At 43.4% G+C, this 23,207-nt stretch overlaps 1 protein-coding gene across 1 annotated transcript in view; it reads right to left on the bottom strand.

Moving 5' to 3' along the window:
• The window catches only part of LOC119958159 (KAT8 regulatory NSL complex subunit 1-like protein), a 116,023-nt gene that overhangs the window by 57,010 nt on the left and 35,806 nt on the right, over window positions 1-23,207 (bottom strand). Inside the window, exons 7-8 of the mRNA XM_038786492.1 lie at window positions 5,807-5,969; window positions 1,836-1,988 (exon numbers count right to left, since the gene is read on the bottom strand). Of these exons, the coding sequence (XP_038642420.1) occupies window positions 1,836-1,988; window positions 5,807-5,969 (316 nt within the window). The remainder of the gene's footprint in view (window positions 1-1,835; window positions 1,989-5,806; window positions 5,970-23,207) is intronic.

Genomic DNA, 23,207 nt, shown 5'->3' with positions numbered 1-23,207 from the left:
TGGAAGTGAAGGACAAATGCGAACAGTGCCAATGAGGCCCGACCAACCACGCCCACATATTCTAGTCTTGCCCCAGACTAGTCAAGTACTGGACAGCCTTCTTCGAGGTGATGCCTAAGGTGGTGGGGATGAGGGTGGAGCTATGCAGTGGCAGTCTTCAGATACAGAACAGACAGATTTCTTCATGGGGAGGAGGGCCAACGCCCTTGCCTCCCTCATCGCCCGCCGGAGAATCCTGCTCAGCAGGCGATCAGCTGCACCACCCAAAACGGCAGACCGGTTGTCCAATCTATCGCAATTTCACCAGATGGAGAAAATTAAATTTGCTATCCGGGAGTCGGAAGAAGGCTTCCACAAAATGTGGGAACTATTCACCCAGTTGATCCATTGCCTGTTTGTAGCCAACAAGCCAGAGGAAAGGAAAGGGAAGCCACGATATAACAACAAACGCAGAAAAAAGGGTGGGGGGGGGGGAAATAAAGAGGCATGAAGCCCAACCATGCCCATCAAAAAACAAAACACATGGCATCACACTAACCCAACATAATATAAGAACTAATGAGGGAAGTGGGCATGCCAGACGACTAAAAGGGGTGGAGGCTCAGGACGAAAAAGGGGAAAAGGAGGCAGGGGACCCAGCTAGAAATAAACACCTACTGGAGAACATAAAACAAGAAGCTGCAACCGTTGTAAATAACGAAAGACGATTGGTGTATCTATATTTTTGTTTTCGACGTATGTTCACGCTTACCTTTGTTCTGTGTAATATGAAAAATCCTTAATACAAACATTAAAAAAAGATACAGTTGTTATGAAGGCTTATAGCATCCTTGGATTTATAAATAGAGGCATTGAGTACAAAAGCAAGGAAGTGATGCTAGACCTCTACAAATCATTGGTCAGACCATATTTGGAATATTGGGTTCAGTTCTGAGCACCTAATTTATGAAGGATGTTAAAGCCCTGGAGAGAGTGCAGAAGAGATTTACTAGAATGATACCAGGAATGAGGAATTTTAGCTACAAGATTGGAGAAATTGGGCTTGTTCTTCTTGGAGCAGAATATAGAATGTCCAATTCACCTAACAAACATATCTTTCGGGACTTGTGGGAAGAAACCGGGGCACCCGGAGGAAACCCCGCAGACACGGGAGAACGTGCAGACTCCACACAGACTCAAGCCAGGAATCGAACCTGGGACCCTGGAGCTGTGAAGGAACAGGGCTAACCACTGTGCTACTGTGCCACCCTAACGTGTAAACTCCACAGTCACCAAAGGCCAGAATCGAACCTGGGTCCCTAACGCTGTGGAGTATCAATGCTAACCACTGTGCCGCCAAGTGCTCAGTAAAAGGGAAAGCAGATTTTGGATGCCATTGTGATAGAACTGGGATATCTCACAGCTATATCTGGCGATATTTTGCAGTTATATTCTACATTCAGGAAATTTTAAAACCTGGATCAAATCAAACAAAAAGTTAAGAAATTAAATTTTACAATGCGGGAAAGTTAAGAGAATGTTCATAAAATATCTGTTAATGTTGCAAACCAGAAATCATGATTACGGTCAAGGTAAAAAACAGAAAATGCTGGAAGTGTTCAGCAGCTGTGGCAGCATCTATTCTGTGAAGAAAGAAAAAGCGAAAGTTTCAGGTCAGTGACTGAAAGGTTATTCTCTCTCCACTGGTGTTGCCAAACCTGAATATGTCTAGTGTTTTCTATTTTGTAGTTCAGATTTCCAGCATCCACACTTTTATTTTGAACTGGTTGGGTAATTAATCTATTTATACACTTAAAACCAGTTTTGTGGATAAAAGCCAGCAGGCACCCACTTACTGACTGAATCCAAGGCATCCTCACATGTACGACTTTTGCAAGGTGTACTGTTCGATAAGGAAACCTTCAATTCATTCATTATTGATGGAAAGGGCTGCTTGTTCCAGTCTTCATTATGCAACAAAGCTTGAACGTGTACGTTAAAAGGTACATCTACAAAAAAATAAAACAAGGTTATTTCCTAAAGTGCATTATTTTGTTTTCCAGTCTTAAAAATGAGAGCGAGTTCTGTACACAATACTTTGTTACATCTGTGTATTCATTTCATGGGCTTGAGGTAATGTTTACTGTACTGGGGAGGCAGTGGCATAGTGGTATTGTCACTGGATTCGTAATCCAGAGGCCCAGGGTAATGCTCTGGGGATCCAGGTTCAAATCCCACCACTGCAGATGGTGAAACTTGAATTCAATAAAAATCTGGAATTAATTATGACAATGGTTTCATGCCTGGTTCACTAATGTCCTTGAGGAAAGGAAATCTACCATTCTTACCTGGTCTGGCCTACATGTGACCCTAGACCCACAGCAATGTGGTTGACTCTTAACTGCCCCCACAAGGGCAATTAGGGATGGGCAATAAATGCTGGCACAGCCTGCGACATCCACATTCCATGAACGAATTTTAAAGAAATACTGCTAAACAAAAGGCAATGTAACTCTATTTGTTAACTTATTGGTGGATAAACCAGAATCAGAAGACCAAAAACTGAAATGAATGGGAACACAGATTCACAGGTTACCTGTGAAGCTTAGATTCAGATTTGTCACGTGTACAGCCCAGGCAGATCATTCCATGCATGAACAAAAATAGGGCATACGATAAATGCTTCATAGTATACACCTAGGCAGCTCACACACAAAAAAAACCTTGAGCCATCTCTGTGCCTTGGAGTTAATTTTCCTCTATCCTATTTTTATGGCATCAGTTAACATGCTTGCCGTTGCACTATTTTTAACACATTGGCTGAGTCAGTGTGGATGCTTCAAGTGAGCCCCAGAACACTTAAAGCACAAATAACTGCAGCCAGAAAACAACCTGCTTTTAAAAGAAAACATACAGGCTACTATGGAGACATAAAGGAATCAATGCTTAATAATGGAAAATGGCTAATAACCTTAATTAATGTCTACCATTTTAGCTTGTTTGATAAGATTCAATTATATTTTTATCATGTTGGAAATCATGAAAAATCAATTAATTAATTCACTAATTCCATTACTAATTCCAGCACAAATTAAAATATCAAGTTAAACTCCTACAAGAAATGGGTTCTACCAAGACACAACTAAATTAGTCCCACGATCACAGAATCCCTACAATGCAGGAGGAGGCCATTCGGCCCATCGAGTCTACACCGACCTTTTGAAAGATCACCCTATCGAGGCACAATCCCCCGTCCTATTCCTGTAGCCCCACGCTAAGCGGCAATTTAGCATGGCCAATCCATCTAACCTGCACATCTTTGGACTTGTGGGAGGAAACTGGAACACCCAGAGAAAACCCAAGCAGACACGAGGAGAACGTGACAGTCACCCGAGGTCAGAATCAAACCCAGATCCCTGGTGCTGTGAGGCAGCAGTACTAATCACTATGCCACTGTTCTACCCTCAACATTAGTTGTTTAAGAATGGCACTGTTTCCATATCAGAGTGCAGAGAAAATAATTTGTGAGATGTTAAAAAACCTTTCCCAAGGAGGAAAATAGCAGAGCAGAATCCTGGAGAAATGAAAGAAAGCTGTGGCACAAACAATTATCATTCCCATCACACTTTCATCCTAACTGAAATACAGAGAACCAGCAGAGTTTTCACAGAGGAAGAGTTTACCTTGGACCGTTTCTATCTTGCTGAGCTGTATTAAACAGGTTAGAGCAACTAACTTGCTGGAAAAGACAAATGAAAAAACATTTGGAACGAACCCTGTTTTTGAGTGGTTCTGCTACTTCAAACACTATGATATCATAGAATCCCTACAGTGCAGGAGGCTATTCGGCCCATCGAGTCTGCACCAACCCTTCAAAAGACCACCCTACCTAGGCCCAATATAATTAAATCCAGGTTCACACATGGCTAGGCAAGTGACATTCCCTTTATAGCCTGAGAAGTGTGTGAAATTGCATCTCATGAGAAATATTTGAATTTATATTGTACATTTCATGACTTCCCAACATGCTTTAGAGACAATGAAGCACTTCTGAAGTTTGTCAAATGTAATTTTGGAAACACGGTAGCCAATTTGTGTACATCAAGCTCCCACAAACAGCAATGTGATTATGACTAGATAAACTGAGAGATTGATAGAGGGATTAATATTGGACTAGGAATAACTCCCCTGCTTTAGTTGAAGTAGTCATGTTTTATGTCCACCGGTGAGGGCAGATGTGGTCTTGGTTTAATGATATACATATACTACAGCCAAATAGAATATTGCCTTTCATCAGGTGAGAAAAAACACACTATAAATTCCTAACATGACCTGGGATGAGAGCTGAAATATACAAGAAAAAACTTCCTGCTGTTTTGTATTCCAAAAATTTCCAATGTTCTGATGGCAGTATTATTCTGCCTGTTAACTATCAAAACAAAAAGGTGTGGCTGATTGTTGCTTTCTGGATGTGATTGCATCACTTTTACATTGGCACTGTAAGGCAGGACAAAAATTCCGCTGTAGTTGAAATTGTAGAGTTTGCATCAAGTACCAGCATCTCAATGCAATTTCTATAGCTATACTTGATCCAGCAAATAAGGCTGGCATGATCTGTGCTCTGAAACAGGACCATGAAGTGATTGCACTGTCTGATGCTGGCATGCCATTTATACTGGATGTTCTGCAAGTAGGTTGCAGGGCCAATTTATCATGAGAAAGCCGAATCATTGCCAATTACTTTTGGCATTAAATCTGTCTCACCAGAAGCACCAAAGAGATGAGCTGCATTTAAACCATTTGAAGATCCCAAACTAATGGTTGACCCTTCACTGAATCTCAGAATACAAGTTCTCGTCACATTTCACAACAGACAAATTTTAAATCTATTGTTAAATGTTGATAATAAGTCAATATCCAGTTTGTTGAACAGCTGGATTCAGTTTTTGATAATAATTAGGCTCTTGCACACAATACTTCTCATCAGAAAAACAATGAGCTGTATCCAGACAGGTTGGATGGATTGCTTCATCATGTTTCTAAGACAAGCACAAGGGATTGTCTAAAATGTTAATTGTTAGGGTGGCATGTGGTGCAGTGGTTAGCACTGGGGCTGCAGCGCTGAGGGCCCGGGTTCGAATCTTGGCCCTGGGTCACTGTGTTTACATTCTCCCTGTGTCTGCATGGGTTTCACCCCCACAACCCAAAGATGTGGAGGTTAAGTGGATTGGCCACGCTAAATTGCCCCTTAATTGGAAAAAACAACGAATTGGGTACTCTAAATTTAAAAAAAAAGATTTAAAATGTTAATTGTTTAATTGATCAGAGCCATCACACGCAATCTCAAATATCCTGGCCATTCTCAAAGATTGGCTGTCTATTTAATATTGATGGGATGGTTGTTGATCTAATATTATAACCTCTCTAGACTGGAATGCTTGGGACCAAGTCTTTTCTGAACTTTGGAATTTTCTGGATTACAGAATGACATCAGGTGGTTGAGGGAGACAGACAGGGCTTTGGCTCCTGATTCCTAGAAAATGACTGCTGCTGGAAAGTACATAGACAGACAAGTTTCGGACGTGACGACCTTCGCACACCATTTAGGTTTTTACGGACGACACACCGGAGTTCTAACACAGCCTTTGTAGTACCATATCCAAGCCATATTAAATAGTTTTAGCAGAGAATGGGGAATTAAATATAACATACAAATAAATATAACAAAAACATTCCAGTTAACTACAAGAAAATAAAAGTTTTAAAATGTAGTAATATTATAAGAAACGTTTCTAATAGAAAAATATGGCAATATAATCAGCCGTACCACAATGGAGTGACAATACTGGGTGGAAGCAAGGGTCTAACATAGCTACGTGTTCTTCCAGAGTTGTCTTTGAATCCATCACGTCAGTCATGTTGTCTGGACCACACATTTCACAGGATACTGGCCAACAACATTTACAATGTGCAGCTGTAGCCTGGTGAACCTGCAAATATAATAACTATATTAAAACAAACTTTTTGGTAAACAGCAATTTCATATATATAGGTACACCATTGACAATCCAATTCATAGCAGACGGCAATTTGAAGCAAGCCATCACCAAGAACTTACAGCAGCTTAGCTGGAATAAAATATAAATTTTGTGCATTACCGATATGTCACTGATTCAAAAAATAGCCAATATTCCCACTGAGTCTAACCATTCCCAATATTTACAACAGAAATGAATGATGCTGCATAACAATATTTAACCTTAAATTTATCCACCAAGTTAGAAAAACAGACGGTAACAAAAGGTTGGGACGGACTTGGCTAGAGGGGGCAGGGCCCGATGATGGTGGATAGGAGGGAGAGGAGAGAGACTCCCAGTCATCATAGTGATGTGGAACATGAAGGGGTTAGGGAGGCTGGTGAAGAGATTGAATGTTTTTGCGCACTTGAAGAGTTATACGCTGATGTGGTGATGCTGCAGGAGACCCATTTGAGGGTGAGGATCAGGTTGAGGCTTAGGAAGGGTTGGGTGAGTCAAGTGTTTAATTCGGAGTTCGATAGTAGGGCTCGTGGGGGGCTGCGATATTAGAACAAAGAAAAGCACAGCACAAAAACAGACCCTTTGGCCCTCCAAGCCTGTGCCGATCATGACGCCCTAACTAATAAAAAAACTTCTGCTCTTACTTGGTCCATATCCCTCTATTTCCTCCCTATTCATGTTCCCATCCAGATGCCTCTTAAATGTTGCTAATGTGTCTGCTTCCACCACATCCTCTGGCAGTACGTTCCAGCCACCCACTACTCTGTGTGAAAAACATACCCGCACACCTCCCTTAAATTTCCCCCCCCCTCATCTTGAACCTGTGCCCCCTTGTAATTGACACTTCCACCCTTGGAAAAAGCCCCCGACTGCCTATGCCTCTCAGAATTTTGTAGAACTCCATCAGGTCTCCCCTCAGCCGTCTTTCCAGTGAAAACAATCCTAGTTTATTCAACCTCTCCTCATAGCCAACACCCTCAAGACCAGGTAACATCGTGGTGAACCTTCTTTGCACTCTCTCCAAAGCTTCCACGTCCTTCTGAAATATGGTGACCAGAACTGCACTACTCCAAATGCGGCCTAACCAAGGTTTTATATAGCTGCAACATGATTTCCCCACTCCTGTACTCAATGTCCCGGCTGATGAAGGCAAGCATGCCATATGCCTTCTTAATCAACTTGGCCACCTGTGTTGCCACTTCTGGGAAACTGTGGTCCTGCACACCCAGATCCCTCTGTTAATGCCACCAAGGGTTCTGCCATTTACAGTATAATTCATATCTAGATTTGATCCTCCAAAATGCATCACCTCGCATTTGTCCTGATTAAATTCCATCTGCCATTTCTGTGCCCAAGTCTCCAATCTAGCTATACCCTTTTGTATCCTCTGACAATTCTTGGCACAATCAGCAACTCACCAATCTTCGTGTCATCTGCAAACTTACTAATCAGACCTCCACATTTACCTCCAGATCATTGATTATAAACAAAGGTCCCAGCACAGATCCCTGCAAAACACCACTCGCTATAGATTTCCTTCTGAAAAACACCCTTTCACCGCTACTCTGTCTTCTATAACAAAGCCTGTTCTGTATCCATCTAGCCAGCCCACCCAGAATCCCATGTGATTTTAGTTTTTGTACCAGTTGGCATGTGGGACCTTGTCAAACGCATTACTAAAGTCCATATAAATTGCCTCCACAGCCCATGCCTCCTTAATTTTCTTTGTCATCTCTTCAAAAATATTGGTGGGCAAGATGGTGAGGCTCCAGATGGAGATGGTGGTGGCTGATCAGGGGGGGCACGTACATGGTAGTGACAGGTGGGTTACAGGAGAGGCTAGTGGCACTGGCAAGTGTATATGGCACCAATTGGGACGATGGGGTTTGTGAAGAGGGCGCTGGGTGCCACCTCGAGTTTGAATACCCATGAGCTGATAGTAGGCAGAAACTGTAACTTAGTGTTGGAACCAAAGGTGGACCCAGCCGCCTTCGCTGACCCAGTGGAGGGGGGGGGGGGGGGGGGGGGGGGGGGGGGGTAAGGTGTGAAGGCATTAGCTGGGCTCATGGGGGGAGATGGGAGGAGCGGACCTGAGGAGACTTTCACACCCAACGGAGCGAGAGTATCCATTTTTATCCCGGGTGCACAAAGTGAATTTGAGTATTGTCTTTTTCGTGGTGGGAAAGGTGCTGTTGGCTGGGGTTAAAAGGTCGGAGTACTCGGCAATTGTGATCTCGGATCACGCTCCGCATTGGATGGATGTGGTTTTAGAGAAGGGGGCAGCCCAGAGGCTGGGGTGGAGTTTGGATGTGGGGTTATTGGTGGATCGGAGCTTCTATGACAAGATAGGGAAGGTGATTGAGGAGTCTGTGTGGTTTAATTGCATGGGGGAGGTCTCGCGGTCGGTGGCCTGGGTGGCTCTGAAGGGGAAGGTGATCGTGTTTAATGCCAAGGTGGATGGGGAGGATCGCCAACAACTGATAGAAGAGATTCTGGAGGTGGACGGGAGGTACACGGGGGACCTGGATGGGGGCCTCCTGGCAAAGAGGTAGAGTTGCAGGTGAAGTCTGACCTATTGTTCACGGGGAAAGCGGTGCGTTAGCCGAGGAGGGTGAGGGGAGCTGTCTTGAGTATGGGGAGAAGGCAGGGTATATGTTGCTAGGTCGGTGCCGAGGTGGGCCATGAGGGAGATAGCTTGGGTGCAGGATAAGGCAGGGGAGTTGCAGGTGGCTCCGGAACAGGTTAATAAATTGTTTGAGACGTTATGTAGGGACCTGGATAGGTTGTAGCCATCAGAGGAGGAGTGGGAGAGGAGGGAGGTTTGGGTGTGCTGGAGTGTCCGAGGTTGGGAGAGGCAGAGAGGGCAGGGTTGGAGGAGCCGGGGGAGCAGGAGATGATGCAGCGATTGGGAGAATGAAGGCAGGGAAAGTGGCGGGGCCCGATGGATTTCCAGTTGAATTTTATAAAAGATTTAAGGACAAGCTGGCACCATTGGTGAGAATGTTTGAGAACTCAATGGGTAAGGGTGTCCTGCCACGAACAATGTGGTAGGCTCCCATCGGGTTGTTGTTAAAGAAGGACAAGGATCCGGTGGAGTGTGGGTTGTAAAGGCCCACATCTCTGCTGGATGTAGATGCCAAGATATTGGCAAAGGTGTTGGCGTTAAGGTTGAAAGGGTATCTCCGAAAGGTGATTGGGGAGGGCCAGATGGGGTTTGTGAAGGGAAGACAATTGTCCTCGAATGGGAAGAGGTTGCTGAACATGTTGCTTTCTCTGGCGGGGGGAGGGAGACGGAAGTGGTGGTAGCGTTAGATGCGAAGGCATTTGATCGGGTGGATTGAAGTTATCTGATGGTGGTACTGGAGAAATTTAGGATTGGGCCGAAGTTTATGAGGTGGGTGCAGCTGCTATACAAAGGAGCTTCTGGCGAGTGTGCGCACAAATAGTACGAACTCAGGATATTTTGCATTACACCGGGGTAATAAGGCAGGTTTGCATTGGCTAGACCCCTTTGCCATTGCGCTAAGGAGTTTAGGGTTGTGGAAGAGGAGGAACATAGGGTGTCCTTATATGTAGATGATTTGTTGCTGTACATTTTTGAGCCAAGCACTTTGGTAGGGAGTATAATGGGGTTGCTCCAGAGATTTGGGACCTTTTCAAGGTATAACTGAATTTAGGGAAAAGTGAGTATTTTGTGGTCTCCCCTCCGGGAGTGGGAGCGGGGGTAGGGGGCTGCCAGGCGGCATCCCATTTTAGGTATTTGGTGGTGTAGGTGACCCAGGATTGGGAAGGGCTTCGAAAGTTTAACTTCACTAGTTTGGTGGGGAGGGTAAAGGCTGATTGCTGAGATGGGACGATCACTATTCGTCATAGGCGGGTTGGGTGCAGGCAGTTAAGATGAATGTTTTGCCACAATTCCTGTTTTTGTTTCAATGTCTGCCGGTCTTTTTACCAAGGCATTTTTCAGGTGGGCGGACAGGTTGATCTCCTTGTTTGTTTGGGTGGGAAAGTGGCCCAGATTAGAAGGGTGATACTACAGAGGGGACGTCAGGCGGGGATTAGGCCTATTATTATTTGGCGACTCCAGCGGAGGTGGCCACATTGAAGATTTGGAGGCAGTTTAGACAGCACCTCGGGTGAGGGCTGGGTCGGGGGGTTGCCGATTAGGGGGAAATCATGGGTTTGAGCCAGGGAGGATGGATGCGATGATGGGAAGAGGGGTAATTAAGGAAATGAAGGATCTGTTCCTGGGAGGGCAATTTACAAGTTTTGGGGGGAGTTGGGCAAGACGTTTGGGCTAGCGCGGGGTGAAAGTTTCACGTATATGCAGGTGCAGGACTTTGCGAGGAAGGTCTTTCCGACCTTCCTGAGAGCACATACCTCCTCATTGTTGGAGGCGGTGCTGTCAATGGGGGGTTGGAGAGGGGGAGTCGTCTCAGCAATTTACAGGAGGGAGGATCCACAATGCTACCGTGCTGCCCTTAAGAACAAATTAATCTACACTCCATTATTCTACCCTAATCCATGTACCTATCCAATAGCCGCTCGAACGTCCCTAATGTTTCCGACTCAACTACTTCCACGGGCAGTGCATTCCATGCCCCCACTATTCTCTGGGTAAGGAACCTACCTCTGACATCCCCCCTATATCTTCCACAATTTACCTTACATTTATGTCCCCTTGTAATGGTTTGTTCCACCCGGGGAAAAAGTCTCTGATTGTCTACTCTATCTATTCCCCATATCATCTTATAAACCTTTATCAAGTCGCCCCTCATTCTTCTCCGTTCTAATGAGAAAAGGCTGAGCACCCTCAACCTTTCCTCGTAAGACCTACTCTCCATTCCAGGCAACATCCTGGTAAATCTCCTTTGCACCTTTTCCAAAGCTTCCACATCCTTCCTAAAATGAGGTGACCAGAACTGCACACAGTACTCCAAATGTGGCCTGACCAAGGTTTTGTACAGCTGCATCATCACCTCACAGCTCTTAAATTCAATCCCTCTGCTAATGAACGCTAGCACACCATAGGCCTTCTTCACAGCTCTATCCACTCGAGTGGCAACTTTCAAACATCTATGAACATAGACCCCAAGATCTCTCTGCTCCTCTACATTGCCAAGAACCCTACCGTTAACCCTGTATTCCGCATTCATACTTGTCCTTCCAAAATGGACAACCTCACACTTGTCAGGGTTAAACTCCATCTGCCACTTCTCAGTCCAGCTCTGCATCCTATCTATGTCTCTTTGCAGCCGACAACAGCCTTCCTCACTTTCCATAACTCCACCAATATTCGTATCATCTGCAAATTTACTGACCCACCCTTCAACTCCCTCATCCAAGTCGTTAATGAAAATCACAAACAGCAGAGAACCCAGAACTGATCCCTGAGATACGCCACTGGTAACTGGGCTCCAGGCTGAATATTTTCCATCTACCACCACTCTCTGACTTCTATCGGTTAGCCAGTTCATTATCCAACTGGCCAAATTTCCCACTATCCCATGCCTCCTTACTTTCTGCATAAGCCTACCATGGGGAACCTTATCAAATGCCTTACTAAAATCCATGTACACTACATTCACTGCTTTACCTTCATCCACATGCTTGGTCACCTCCTCAAAGAAGCCAATAAGACTTGTAAGGCAAGACCAACCCCTCACAAATCCGTGCTGAGTATCCCTAATCAAGCAATGTCTTTCCAAATGCTCAGAAATCCTATCCCTCAGTATCCTTTCCATTACTTTGCCTACCACCGAAGTAAGACTAACTGGCCTGTAATTCCCAGGGTCATCCCTATTCCCTTTTTTGAACAGGGGCACGACATTCGCCACTCTCCAATCCCCTGGTACCACCCCTGTTGACAGCGAGGACGAAAAGATTATTGCCAACGGCTCTACAATTTCATTTCTTGCTTCCCATAGAATCCTTGGATATATCCCGTCAGGCCCGGGGGACTTGCCTTTCCTCAAGTTTTTCAAAACGCCCAACACAACTTCCTTCCTAACAAGTATCTCCTAAAGGTTATCAGTCTGCTTCACGCTGTCCTCTCCAACAATATGGCCCCTCTCGTTTTTAAATACTGAAGAAAAGTACTTGTTCAAGACCTCTCCTATCTCTTCAGACTCAATACACAATCTCCCGCTACTGTCCTTGATCGGACCTACCCTCGCTCTAGTCATTCTCATATTTCTCACATATGTGTAAACGGCCTTTATCCTACCTGCCAAAGATTTTTCATGCCCTCTCTTAGCTCTCCTAATCCCTTTCTTCAGTTCCCTCCTGGCTAGCTTGTATCCCTCCAGCGCCCTGTCTGAACCTCGTTTCCTCAGCCTTACATAAGTCTCCTTCTTCCTCTTAACAAGACATTCAACCTCTCTTGTCAACCATGGTTCCCTCACTCGACCATCTCTTCCCTGCCTGACGGGGACATATGCATGAAAGACACACAGAACCTGTTCCTTGAACAAGTTCCACATTTCACTTGTGTCCTTCCCTGACAGCCTATGTTCCCAATTTATGCTCTTCAATTCTTGTCTGACAGCATTGTATTTACCCTTCCCCAATTGTAAACCTTGCCCTGTTGCACGCACCTATCCCTCTCCATTACTAAAGTGAAAGTCACAGAATTGTGGTCACTACATCCAAAATGTTCCGCCACTAACAAATCTATCACCTGCCCTGGTTCATTACCAAGTACCAAATCCAATATGGCCTCCCCTCTGGTCGGACAATCTACATACTGTGTTAGAAAAGCTTCCCGGACACTGCACAAAAATCACCCCATCCAAACTATTTGATCGAAAGAGTTTCCACTCAATGTTTGGGAAGTTGAATCACCCATGACTACTACCCTGTGACTTCTGCACCGTTCCAAAATCTGTTCCTCCACATTTCTGCTGCTAATAGGGGGCCTATAGAAAACTCCCAACAAGGTGACTGCTCCTTTCCGATTTCTGACTTCAACCCATACTACCTCAGTAGGCAGATCCTCCTCGAACTGCCTTTCTGCAGCTGTTATACTATCTCTAATTAATAATGCCACCCCCCACTTCTTTTACCATCCTCCCTAATCTTGTTGAAACATCTATAAACCAGGGACCTCCAACAACCATTTCTGCCCCTCTTCTATCCAAGTTTCCGTGATGGCCACCACATTGTAGTCCCAAGTACCGATCCATGCCTTAAGTTCACCCACCTTATTCCTGATGCTTCTTGCGTTGAAGTATACACACTTCAACCCATCTCCTTGCCTGAAAGTACTCTCCTTTGTCAGTGCTACCTTCCCCACTGCGTCACTACACGCTTCGGCGTCCTGAATATCGGCTTCCTTAGTTGCTGGACTACAAATCCGGTTCCCATTCCCCTGCCAAATTAGTTTAAACCCTCCCGAAGAGTACTAGAAAACCTCCCTCCCAGGATATTGGTGCCCCTCTGGTTCAGATGAAACCCGTCCTGCTTGTACAGGTCCCACCTTCCCCAGAATGCGCTCCAATTATCCAAATACCTGAAGCCCTCCCTCCTACACCATTCCTGCAGCCACGTGTTCAACTGCACTCTCTCCCTTTTCCCAGCCTCGCTATCACGTGGCACCGGCAACAAAGCAGAGATGACAACTGTCTGTCTGTCCTGGCTTTTAACTTCCAGCCTAACTCCCTAAACTTGTTTATTACCTCCACGCCCCTTTTCCTACCTACGTCATTGGTACCAATGTGCACCACGACTTCTGGCTACTCACCCTCCCCCTTTAGGATCCTGAAGACACGATCCGAGACATCCCTGGCCCTGGCACCCTGGAGGCAACATACCTTCCGGGAGTCTCGCTCGCGACCACAGAATCTCCTATCTATTCCCCTAACCATTGAATCTCCTATTACTATTGCTTTTCTATTCTCCCCCCTTCCCTTCTGAGCCCCAGAGTCAGACTCAGTGCCAGAGACCTGGCCGCTAGGGCCTTCCCCCGGTAGGTCATCTCCCACAACAGCATCCAAAACGGTATACTTGTTTTGAAGGGGAACGGCCGCGAGGGGTCCCTGCACTGTCTGCCTGTTAGTTTTCTTTCCCTTGACTGTAACCCAGCTACTCTTGCCCAGTACCTTAGGTGTGGCTACCTCCCTGTAACTCTTGTTGGGGTGGAGGTCAGCTTCTCCACCCTTTGCTTCGGCATAGAGAGGGGGGGGGGGATACCTGCTGGAGTTTCTAACCCTGGGGAAGGTGAAGTTTGCACTGGAAATGGGGGGGGGGGGGGGGGGGGGGGGGGGGGGGAGTGGGGGAAGTATGGGTACAATTGTTAGGGTTTATTCATCATGCATTTTCAGGAGTTGGTTACCGTCGATTGTTATGGGCGGGGGGGTTGTTTTTTTGTATTGTAAAATTGTTGCTGAATACAAATACTTTTTAAAAAATGTCAAAATATCAAATCATTTCAAAATACATTAAGAATGCAATGAAACAAAATAAACAGAAACAAAAGCAAAATACCGAAGATATTGAGGGAGAAAAATATTTGATCCAAAAAGATTTTAAACTGTTTTTACAGTGGATTAGCTGATCATGAAGCCTGTGACAATCAAAGGTACATTTACTGGGTTCACAATGATTAAGAAGGCGTGTTTATTATTTTTAAAAACCCACTTATGCTGGAAATCTGAAAATGCTGAAGAGCATTCAACAGGTCAGGCAGCACCTGTGACCACCAGTGACGGCTGTGCCTTCAGATGCACAAGACTCGATAGCCTTAGAAATCCTGCCCCAAATCCATGTACTTCTCTACCCTCCTTTCAGATGCTTCTCAAAACCTATCACTCCAAAAAGCTTTTGGCCATCTTCCCCAATATCAGTGTGTTTCGGTGTGAAATGTTGTTTTATAAAGCTCCTGTGAATCAGCTCACGATATTTTACTATCTTAAATTGCCATATAAATTGGGTTGCTGTTGTTGTTTGGAGAACAAAAATATGACAATTCAGTTGTGGGCCTCGGCAGGAATCCAATGTCTGAAATGTTATCTTCTCAGTTCTATCCATAAACACTTATTGACAAAGATGCATAGAAGTTACAACAGGGAAACAGTCTATTTGCTGAGCCAGTTTGTCATTCTAATCACATTTAACCACCTGGTTTCAATGATCTATTCAACCCCTTTTCCTTCATCCAATTGTCAACCTAATCTGGACAACAATGTTGACATTAGGATGCTGCCTCAACCATGAATCAGGCAGCATCCTAATGGGTTACATCCTTTCTGAAGTCCCAATGTCCTTCCTATAGCAGAGACCCATACTGCACACTTCACCCTAATTGAGATCTTATGGTTTCATGTAGTGGTTCCAGTTTTTTTTAGAAAAGGGATCTTCCCAGCAGCTAGCCACGGTGAATAGATTTTTATCTCTGAAAGTAAGCTTACCAAATTCTAGAAATATAGATCAGTCAACATTTGCAACAAGCTGTTTTAGGTGTTTTCTTGATTCATTCTGTCATCATCTGTCTTTTCCCTTTTCAGGTGTCGATTACCCTACTATTTATTTATAGCATTTGCAGTTTGTGTTGCTACCTGCTGTAAAACCTGTTCTTGAAGAGCCAGCAGTACTAAAGAGTTCAGAATCAGTACCAAAAGAACTTGTAGCTAAGTTTAGATTTTATTTCACATAATTTGAAGTTTAACTTGGTTGCACTTAAATACTCTCCATGCCTTGGTATCTGTACTAAATGTGATGAAATAATTTAATTACCACTGGTCTTTTAAAAGCAGTTGATTCCAGGAGAGATTGACATAGACAAAAGAGAATTGGATTTAAACTCCCTTGGCTAATGCTTTGCCATTCATGTACTTATTTAATGAACTGCTTGGTGTGTTTCCTATAGGAACAATTTCCAATGATGTTGTTAATAGTAAGAAGCCCATTCATAATTTGGATGGGCTCCTGGGAAACAAATGTGTCTATGTCCTTCCCATTAAGAAATGTGGATTTGACATTTGGTAAGTAAAGCAATAGACAGATTACTTTTAAACGTTTTGGAGTTTAGTGGTAGGATCTAATTCCCCCTGCATGTTCACGGTAAGATATCCTCAGGTTTATATTAAAACAGCATCAAAGGAATGTTCAGTGAACACAATCAGCAGTACTCTACCAGGAAAATTAAATCCCTATGTGGATTTAGGCTACATTTAATAATATGCAAGGCAATTTAATAGGAAAGACATGTACAACAGAAGTGAAAGTGGATGTTCATGTGACAAGAGACAATGGGTTTGACTTGCATCAGAGATTGAAATAATGAATAGTAGTAAGAAGTCACAATCAGCAGTTTAGAGTTTGTCACTTTCCTAAGCAGGAGTTGGTTATGGACAAGGTAGTTGGAAATGTGTTGTGGAAGCTAAGTCCCACAACATGTAGAATTATCTGAACATACAGAAAGACAAAATGAATAACTGATGTTTGGAAACTTCAGGTAGATTTGCTTTCAGATTCCCTTCACCATTTTGTCCTTTTTTGCTTTCTCCCCATTAGGTTTCACTTGGCAGCAACTTGTCCACAAAATATGTAAATTGACTATTAGTACAATAACTGTATAATTTTTCTCTTTTGCCAAATTTCTTGACTCGTGTCGAGTTACAGCTCAACCTTTTGTTTCCAATTAACTAATAGGCAAGGCTGTTAAATCATGCAGCATCATTGCAAATCCCATCCAAATTCAATGTCCACCTGTGCAAAATCCTGTTGGGAGTGTGTGGGTTACAGAACAGTGTCTCTTAAATAAGTCTTCATAGTCTCCAGTAGGTTAACAGCAAGTTTATATTAACCACTTGTAACTAAATAGATATATACAGTAAAAGGTACAGGCAAGGAGCCTATCTCGATCATTACACAAAACAGACCCTAGGTCAGGATCATGTGCTTTCTTACATCACTCTGTGTGAGGTACGGTACTCAGTACCACTTTAACTTCTTCTGTACCAGACCCTTATACTACAACATCCAACAGGGCTGAGCGCCAACAATCAAGAGCAGGGACTCAATGATTTGTATTGTTCTACTGTACTAAACAATTGGGACTGCACATCTCAACGCAAACACCTCTAGTAATAGAAGGAACTGCAAGAGATAAAATTGGGTTGAGATGTAAAGCTATACAAGGCAGAAGGCCAGAACCCTTGTCTATGCTGAATTAAGCGATTGCAGCTCAGAAGCAGTTGTGCTACCATTAGCCTCAATGACCTGGGATAAAATTCTTTAATCCCTGTTTGGAAATAGGCATGTGGCTATCAACAGTAAAATAGATTTAGGCTGTACTGTGATCATTCCCACAAACAATTAGCCTGCTACCACTCGAGCTCAGTCAAAAACAGGCACTAGCCTATGTACCAAAGTATCAGACAAATGACAGTACCAGTTTAATGGTTACTCAGTAGAAATCAGAGGAGGGAAAAAGTGGAACTCAGAGCCTTGTGACTTAAAACAGTAAGCATGTTACCAGCTAAACTATGGCTGAATGTGTCACTGCTCTTTTGCTTCCTTCCAGGTAAAATTTGCAGTTACTACAAACAAATGGGTTTAGTACTTTCATCTCCAAAACGTTTACCTAGTAAACGTAAAAACTATATGTTTTACGTTCCACGTCAGGACTGGTGAACAATAACCGAGGCTAAAATGTCAGTACAATCAGAGAGACTGCTGATTAACATCCTTCAAATAAGATGCTTAATCAAGGCTCCTGGGGCTGTTTAGCACAGGGCTAAATCGCTGGCTTTGAAGCAGACCAAGGCAGGCCAGCAGCACGGTTCGATTCCCGTATCAGCCTCCCTGAACAGGCGCCGGAATGTGGCGACTAGGGGCTTTTCACAGTAACTTCATTTGAAGCCTACTTGTGACAATAAGCGATTTTCATTTCATTTCATTTCAGCTGCCTACTTAAACATTTTTTAATTGAAGAGGATGTGTTCTTATGGTGCCTCAGACAGCATTCATCCCTCAGCCAATATTAACAAAACAGAATATGTGAGACTTCATTGTGTATGATTCTGTTACCTAAAAAGCAATTTCAAAAACATCCATTGACGATGAAGTGCTTTCTTTCTTACAGGATTGCCCATCATGAACAGGAATATGCCCAGGCAACACATTTTTAAAAAGGTACACATTGCAGTTAAATTAATTTCCACATCTTCCAACAGTATTTTTCACAAAAGTGGTGTTGGTCACAGAAACAAAAAAAACAACTATATTTGGGTGGTTCTAGCAGTCAACTAAATAGCTCTTTCCATTAAATTAAGTTACAATTGTAAATTAAGTTACAATATTACAATCAGGCAAAGATTCCATATGTAATTTGGATTATATTGCAAACATAATTGAAGTAAACAGTAATCATGATTTAAGAAACAACCTACTTCCAGCTAGTTTTCTCATGATATCAATGAGAAACTCTGATCAGTTATATAGGAGTTAGTCTGCTTATCTATGGTCTCTACTGCAAATAGGCAACACTACACCAGTGCGCACACATTTGTTATATTGCTCCAAAACACTGATATTTCAGAATACAACCCTGATAAAAACTACTGAAAAGCACCTTAATATTTTAACCCACTAACGTTAACCATAACAGAACAAATTAAAGTATGGGAAAAGCAATGGATACGCTGAAAGACTCGGTGGTAAATGCTTTTATCTAATAAGAAAGATCTGAAGAAGGTCACCGTGTTCAATAAAGTTGACTTCCCTCAAATGTAACGTGCTTTCCTCCAGTTGATCATGGTTTTGATGGTACTCTGTGAGCAATTTAATCACCTTTCCTCCTCTGCTAATTGCAATCACTCTTGCTGGCATAAGGCTCTCGCAATCTCCAGGGTTTCCCCCCCCCAGTATTTCACCCAGGAAGCCTTCTTCAACTGCATGCGTGAGGATGGCCAAAGTCCATTTTATCCTCATCTAATGGGATGCTGAGTCCAAACGTAGTGCCCAGGTATAATTGACAACTTCAGAAAGCAAGCAATTCCTGGATTTTAAAATGTTCATCCTCGTCTTCAAATTTCTCCAGGACCTCACACTTCCCATCTCTAATCTCCTCCAGCCCACTCTTCCAATTTTGGTCTCTCAGGCATCCACAATTTTAAACCACTTTGCCATTGTGGCTATGTTGGCAGCTGTCAAGGCCTTCCTCTTTCTCCTTTAAGATGCTCCACAAAACCCACTTATTTTTCATCTGTCAGTCACCTGAAGCCTGATTAGTGGTAAAAGGTGTGAATTGCATTCTTCTTCTGTTTGAAGCTTAAGTAGTGCGAGTCATCTTCGTCTAGCTGAGTTCTACATAAGAGGCAAACAAGCGCACACTCAGTAAGCTTTGCGCACCGTGAAGTCGAGACATCCTGAGTGAGTGAGACAGCCAGGGTGGGATTTGGAACTTGGTAATTTGGGACAGTGTGGTAATTCAGTGCAGAGTGAAAAAATGAAATGAAAATCACTTATTGTCACGAATAGGCTTCAAAGAAGTTACTGTGAAAAGCTCCTAGTCGCCACATTCTGGCGCCTGTCTGGGGAGGCTGGTACGGGAATAGAACCGTGCTGCTGGCCTGCTTTAAAAGCCAGCGATTTAGCCGAGTGAGCTAGGGGGAGGAGTGTGTTTGTGTTTTGTTTCCTTCTTCTGGCTTGGTAACTGTTAATCTGCAGGGAGAGATCCAGAGTGCATCCCGGGAAGCAGGGAGAAAACCAGGGAGCATCCTGGGTAGGTAGGTGATATAAAAACTACCTTGGCATCTGTGGTGAAAGTGAAGGTAAGTGGTACGTGAAGGTAAGAATTTAAAGTTTAGAAATTAAAGTTTAAAAACCAAATCGATATAATAAGGAGGTATAAAAACAAGTTTAAAAAAATAATAAACAAAAATATAAAAAGTTAATTTAAGGGTTCAATCATGTCAGGGGAACTCAAACCCGAACTATGCTCCGCGGAGGGGCGGGGGTTGTGAACAGCCAGCTGCCACGGTGCATATAGGCACTAATGATATAGGAAAAAAACAGGATGAGGCCCCACAAGCTGAATTCAGGGAGTTAGGAGTTAAACTAAAAAATAGGACCTCCAAGGTATTAAATCTCAGGATTGCTACCAGTGCCACAAGTTAGTCAGAGTAGGAATGTCAGGATAGATAGGACAAATGCGTGGCCTGAGAGATGGTGCAAGAGGAAGGGATTCAAATTCCTGGGGCATTGGAACCAGTTCTGGGGGTGGTGGGACCAGTACAAACTGGACGGTCTGCACCTGGGCAGGACTGGAACTATTCAGAAGGACAGAGTGGATGGTGAGTGAGGTGGTGGAGCTCTGTTATTTAAGAATGACATCTGGGCATTAGTGAGGGATGACATTGGTGCTATGGAGGATAAGGTTGAATCCACTGGGTGGAAATCAGGAATAGCAAGGCAAAAAAAGTCACTGATAGGAGTAGTCTCTAGGCCACCAAATAGTAGCATTATAGTGGGGCGGGTAATAAACAAATGAAATAGGAAAGAAACGGGATGAGGTCCTACAAGCTGAATTCAGGGAGCTGGTACAGCAGTTATCATGGGGATTTTAATCTACATGTCGATTGGTTTAACCAGGTCAGAGGAGGAGTTTATAGAACGTATCCACAATAGTATCCGAGAACAGTATGTAATGGAACCTACGAGGGAACAAACGATCCTAGATCTGGTCCTGTGTAATGAGACAGGATCGATTAATGATCTCATAGTTAGGGATCCTCTCAGAAGGAGCAATCACAGCATGGTGGAATTTAAAATACAGATGGAGGGTGAGAAGGTAAAATTAAAACTAGTGTTTTGTGCTTAAACAAAGGAGACTACAATGGGATGAGAGAAGAACTAGCTAAGGCAGTCTTGGAGCAAAGGCTTTATGGTGAAACAGTTGAGGAACACTGGAGAACCTTCCAAACGATTTTTCACAGTGCTCAGCAAAGGTTTACTAACAAAAAGGAAGGACGGTAGAAAGAGGGAAAATCAACTGTGGATATCTAAGGAAATAAGGGAGAGTATCAAATTGAAAGAGAAAGCATACAAAGTGGCAAAGATTAGTGGGAGACTAGAGGATTGGGAAATCTTTAGCAGGCAACAGAAAGCTACTAAAAAAGCTATAAAGAAGAGTAAGATAGGTTATAAGAGTAAACTTGCTCAGAATATAAAAACAGATAGTAAAAGTTTCTACAAATATATAAAACAAAAATAGAGTGACCAAGATAAATATTGGTGCTTTAGAGGATGAGAGGGGAGATTTAATAATGGGAGATGAGGAAATGGCTGAGGAACTGAACAGGTTTTTTTGGGTCGGTCTTCACAGTGGAAGTCACAAATAACATGCCAGTGACAGGTGAGGACCTTGAGATGATTGTTATCACTAAGGAGATAGTGATGAGCAAGCTAATGGGGTTAAAGGTAGACAAGTCACAGCATGGGTTCATAAAGAGCAGGTCGTGCCTAACTAATTTAGTTGAATTTTTTGAGGACATTACCACTGCGGTAGACAACGGGGAGCCAATGGATGTGATATATCTGGATTTCAAGAAAGCTTTTGGCAGGGTGCCACACAAAAGATTGCTACATAAGATAACGATGCATGGCGTTAAGGGTAAAGTAGTAGCATGGATAGAGGATTGGTTAATTAATAGAAAGCATTAATGGGGATTAATGGGTGTTTTTCTGGTTGGCAATCAGTAGCTAGTGGTGTCACTCAGGGATCAGCGTTGAGCCCACAATTGTTCACAATTTACATAGATGATTTGGAGTGCAATGTGTCCAAGTTTCCAGACAACACGAAGATGAGTAATAAAGCAAAAATTGCAGAGGAAGTCTGCAGAGGGATTTGGATAGTTTAAGTGAATGGGCTAGGGTCTGGCAGATGGAATACAGAATACAATGTTGACAAATGTGAGGTTACCCATTTTGGGAGGAATAACAGCAAAAGGGATTATTATTTAAATGATAAAATATTAAAACATGCTGCTGTGCAGAGGAACCTGGGTGTCCTAGAGCATGAATCACAAAAAGTTGGTTTACAGGTGCAACAGGTGATTAAGAAGGCAAATGGAGTTTTGTCCTTCATTGCTAGAGGGATGGAGTTTCAGACTAAGGAGGTTATGCTGCAACTGTATAAGGTATTAGTGAGGCCACACCTGGAGTAGTGTGTTCAGTTTTGGTCTCCTTACCTGAGAAAGGACGTACTGGCGCTGGAGATAAAGATAGTTTTTTTGAAGAATAAAAATTATGGGTGGTCGGGCAGGAAAGTGGAGCTGGGTCCACAAAAGATCAGCCATGATCTCATTGAATGGCGGAACAGGCTCGAAGGGCCCTGATGGCCTACTCCTGCTCCTAGTTCTTATGTTCTTTGAACAAGCTATTGTCCACCATCCCGAATATCTCCTTATGTGGCTAGGTGTCAAATTGAGTTTGTAGCATTTGAGGATGTTTTATTATTTTAAAGGAGCTATTCAGTATAGCTGAAATTATAATGAAAGTAGTTTATCAGAGACTATGGATTAGGCATGCAGATCAAAGAGCTATATACTGATTAAGCTCAACAAGACATCAAAAGACGCAAGTGGGTGCGCGTGTGTGTACGGGGGTTGGGGTGTGAAGAAATTTTGCTTCATGAGCCGCTGACATTAGTATGAAGGAAAGAGTGTTGTTCCTTTGAGAGTTGCATTTAACTGGGCAGAGAAGTCTCTTAGCAAATCAGACAGCCTGGTCAATAAACAGAGATTTAAACTGAACAAAACTGGGAGGATTCAGGAACTGGACATTTTTAAAGAAGCAATGGATATGTCAAGGTTTTGGTGCAGAGCAGCATTATGGAATGAGTCCAGACCTCGTACATCAGAATTGATTCGAGTGAGAAGGGTTTGCGTATCCTCCAATAATATAGATTATCGTATCAGAGGTCTCTCTATACACAATATCTTATTCTTATGCCTATGGCTACCTCTGGAATTCAGCTCTTTTGTCCAGGTTTAAATAAAGGCTTCTATGAGGTCTGAAACCACGCAAACTTGACAGAATCCAAACTATAACATTGTTTAGCAGATTATTGTTGAGTATGCTGTTGATAAGAGCAAGATTATCAATAGTGAAGCACTAGGCCTAGGGTCATGCACAGAGCTTTTGCGGCGTGGACCCCAGATAGAGCAGCCTCCACGGAGACGTAAA

The sequence above is a fragment of the Scyliorhinus canicula genome, chromosome 2, assembly GCF_902713615.1.
Source record: "Scyliorhinus canicula chromosome 2, sScyCan1.1, whole genome shotgun sequence".
In the NCBI taxonomy this organism is placed as follows: domain Eukaryota; kingdom Metazoa; phylum Chordata; class Chondrichthyes; order Carcharhiniformes; family Scyliorhinidae; genus Scyliorhinus; species Scyliorhinus canicula.
Note: the sequence above shows the minus strand (reverse complement) of the source record. Positions and strands in the feature narration are given on the sequence as shown.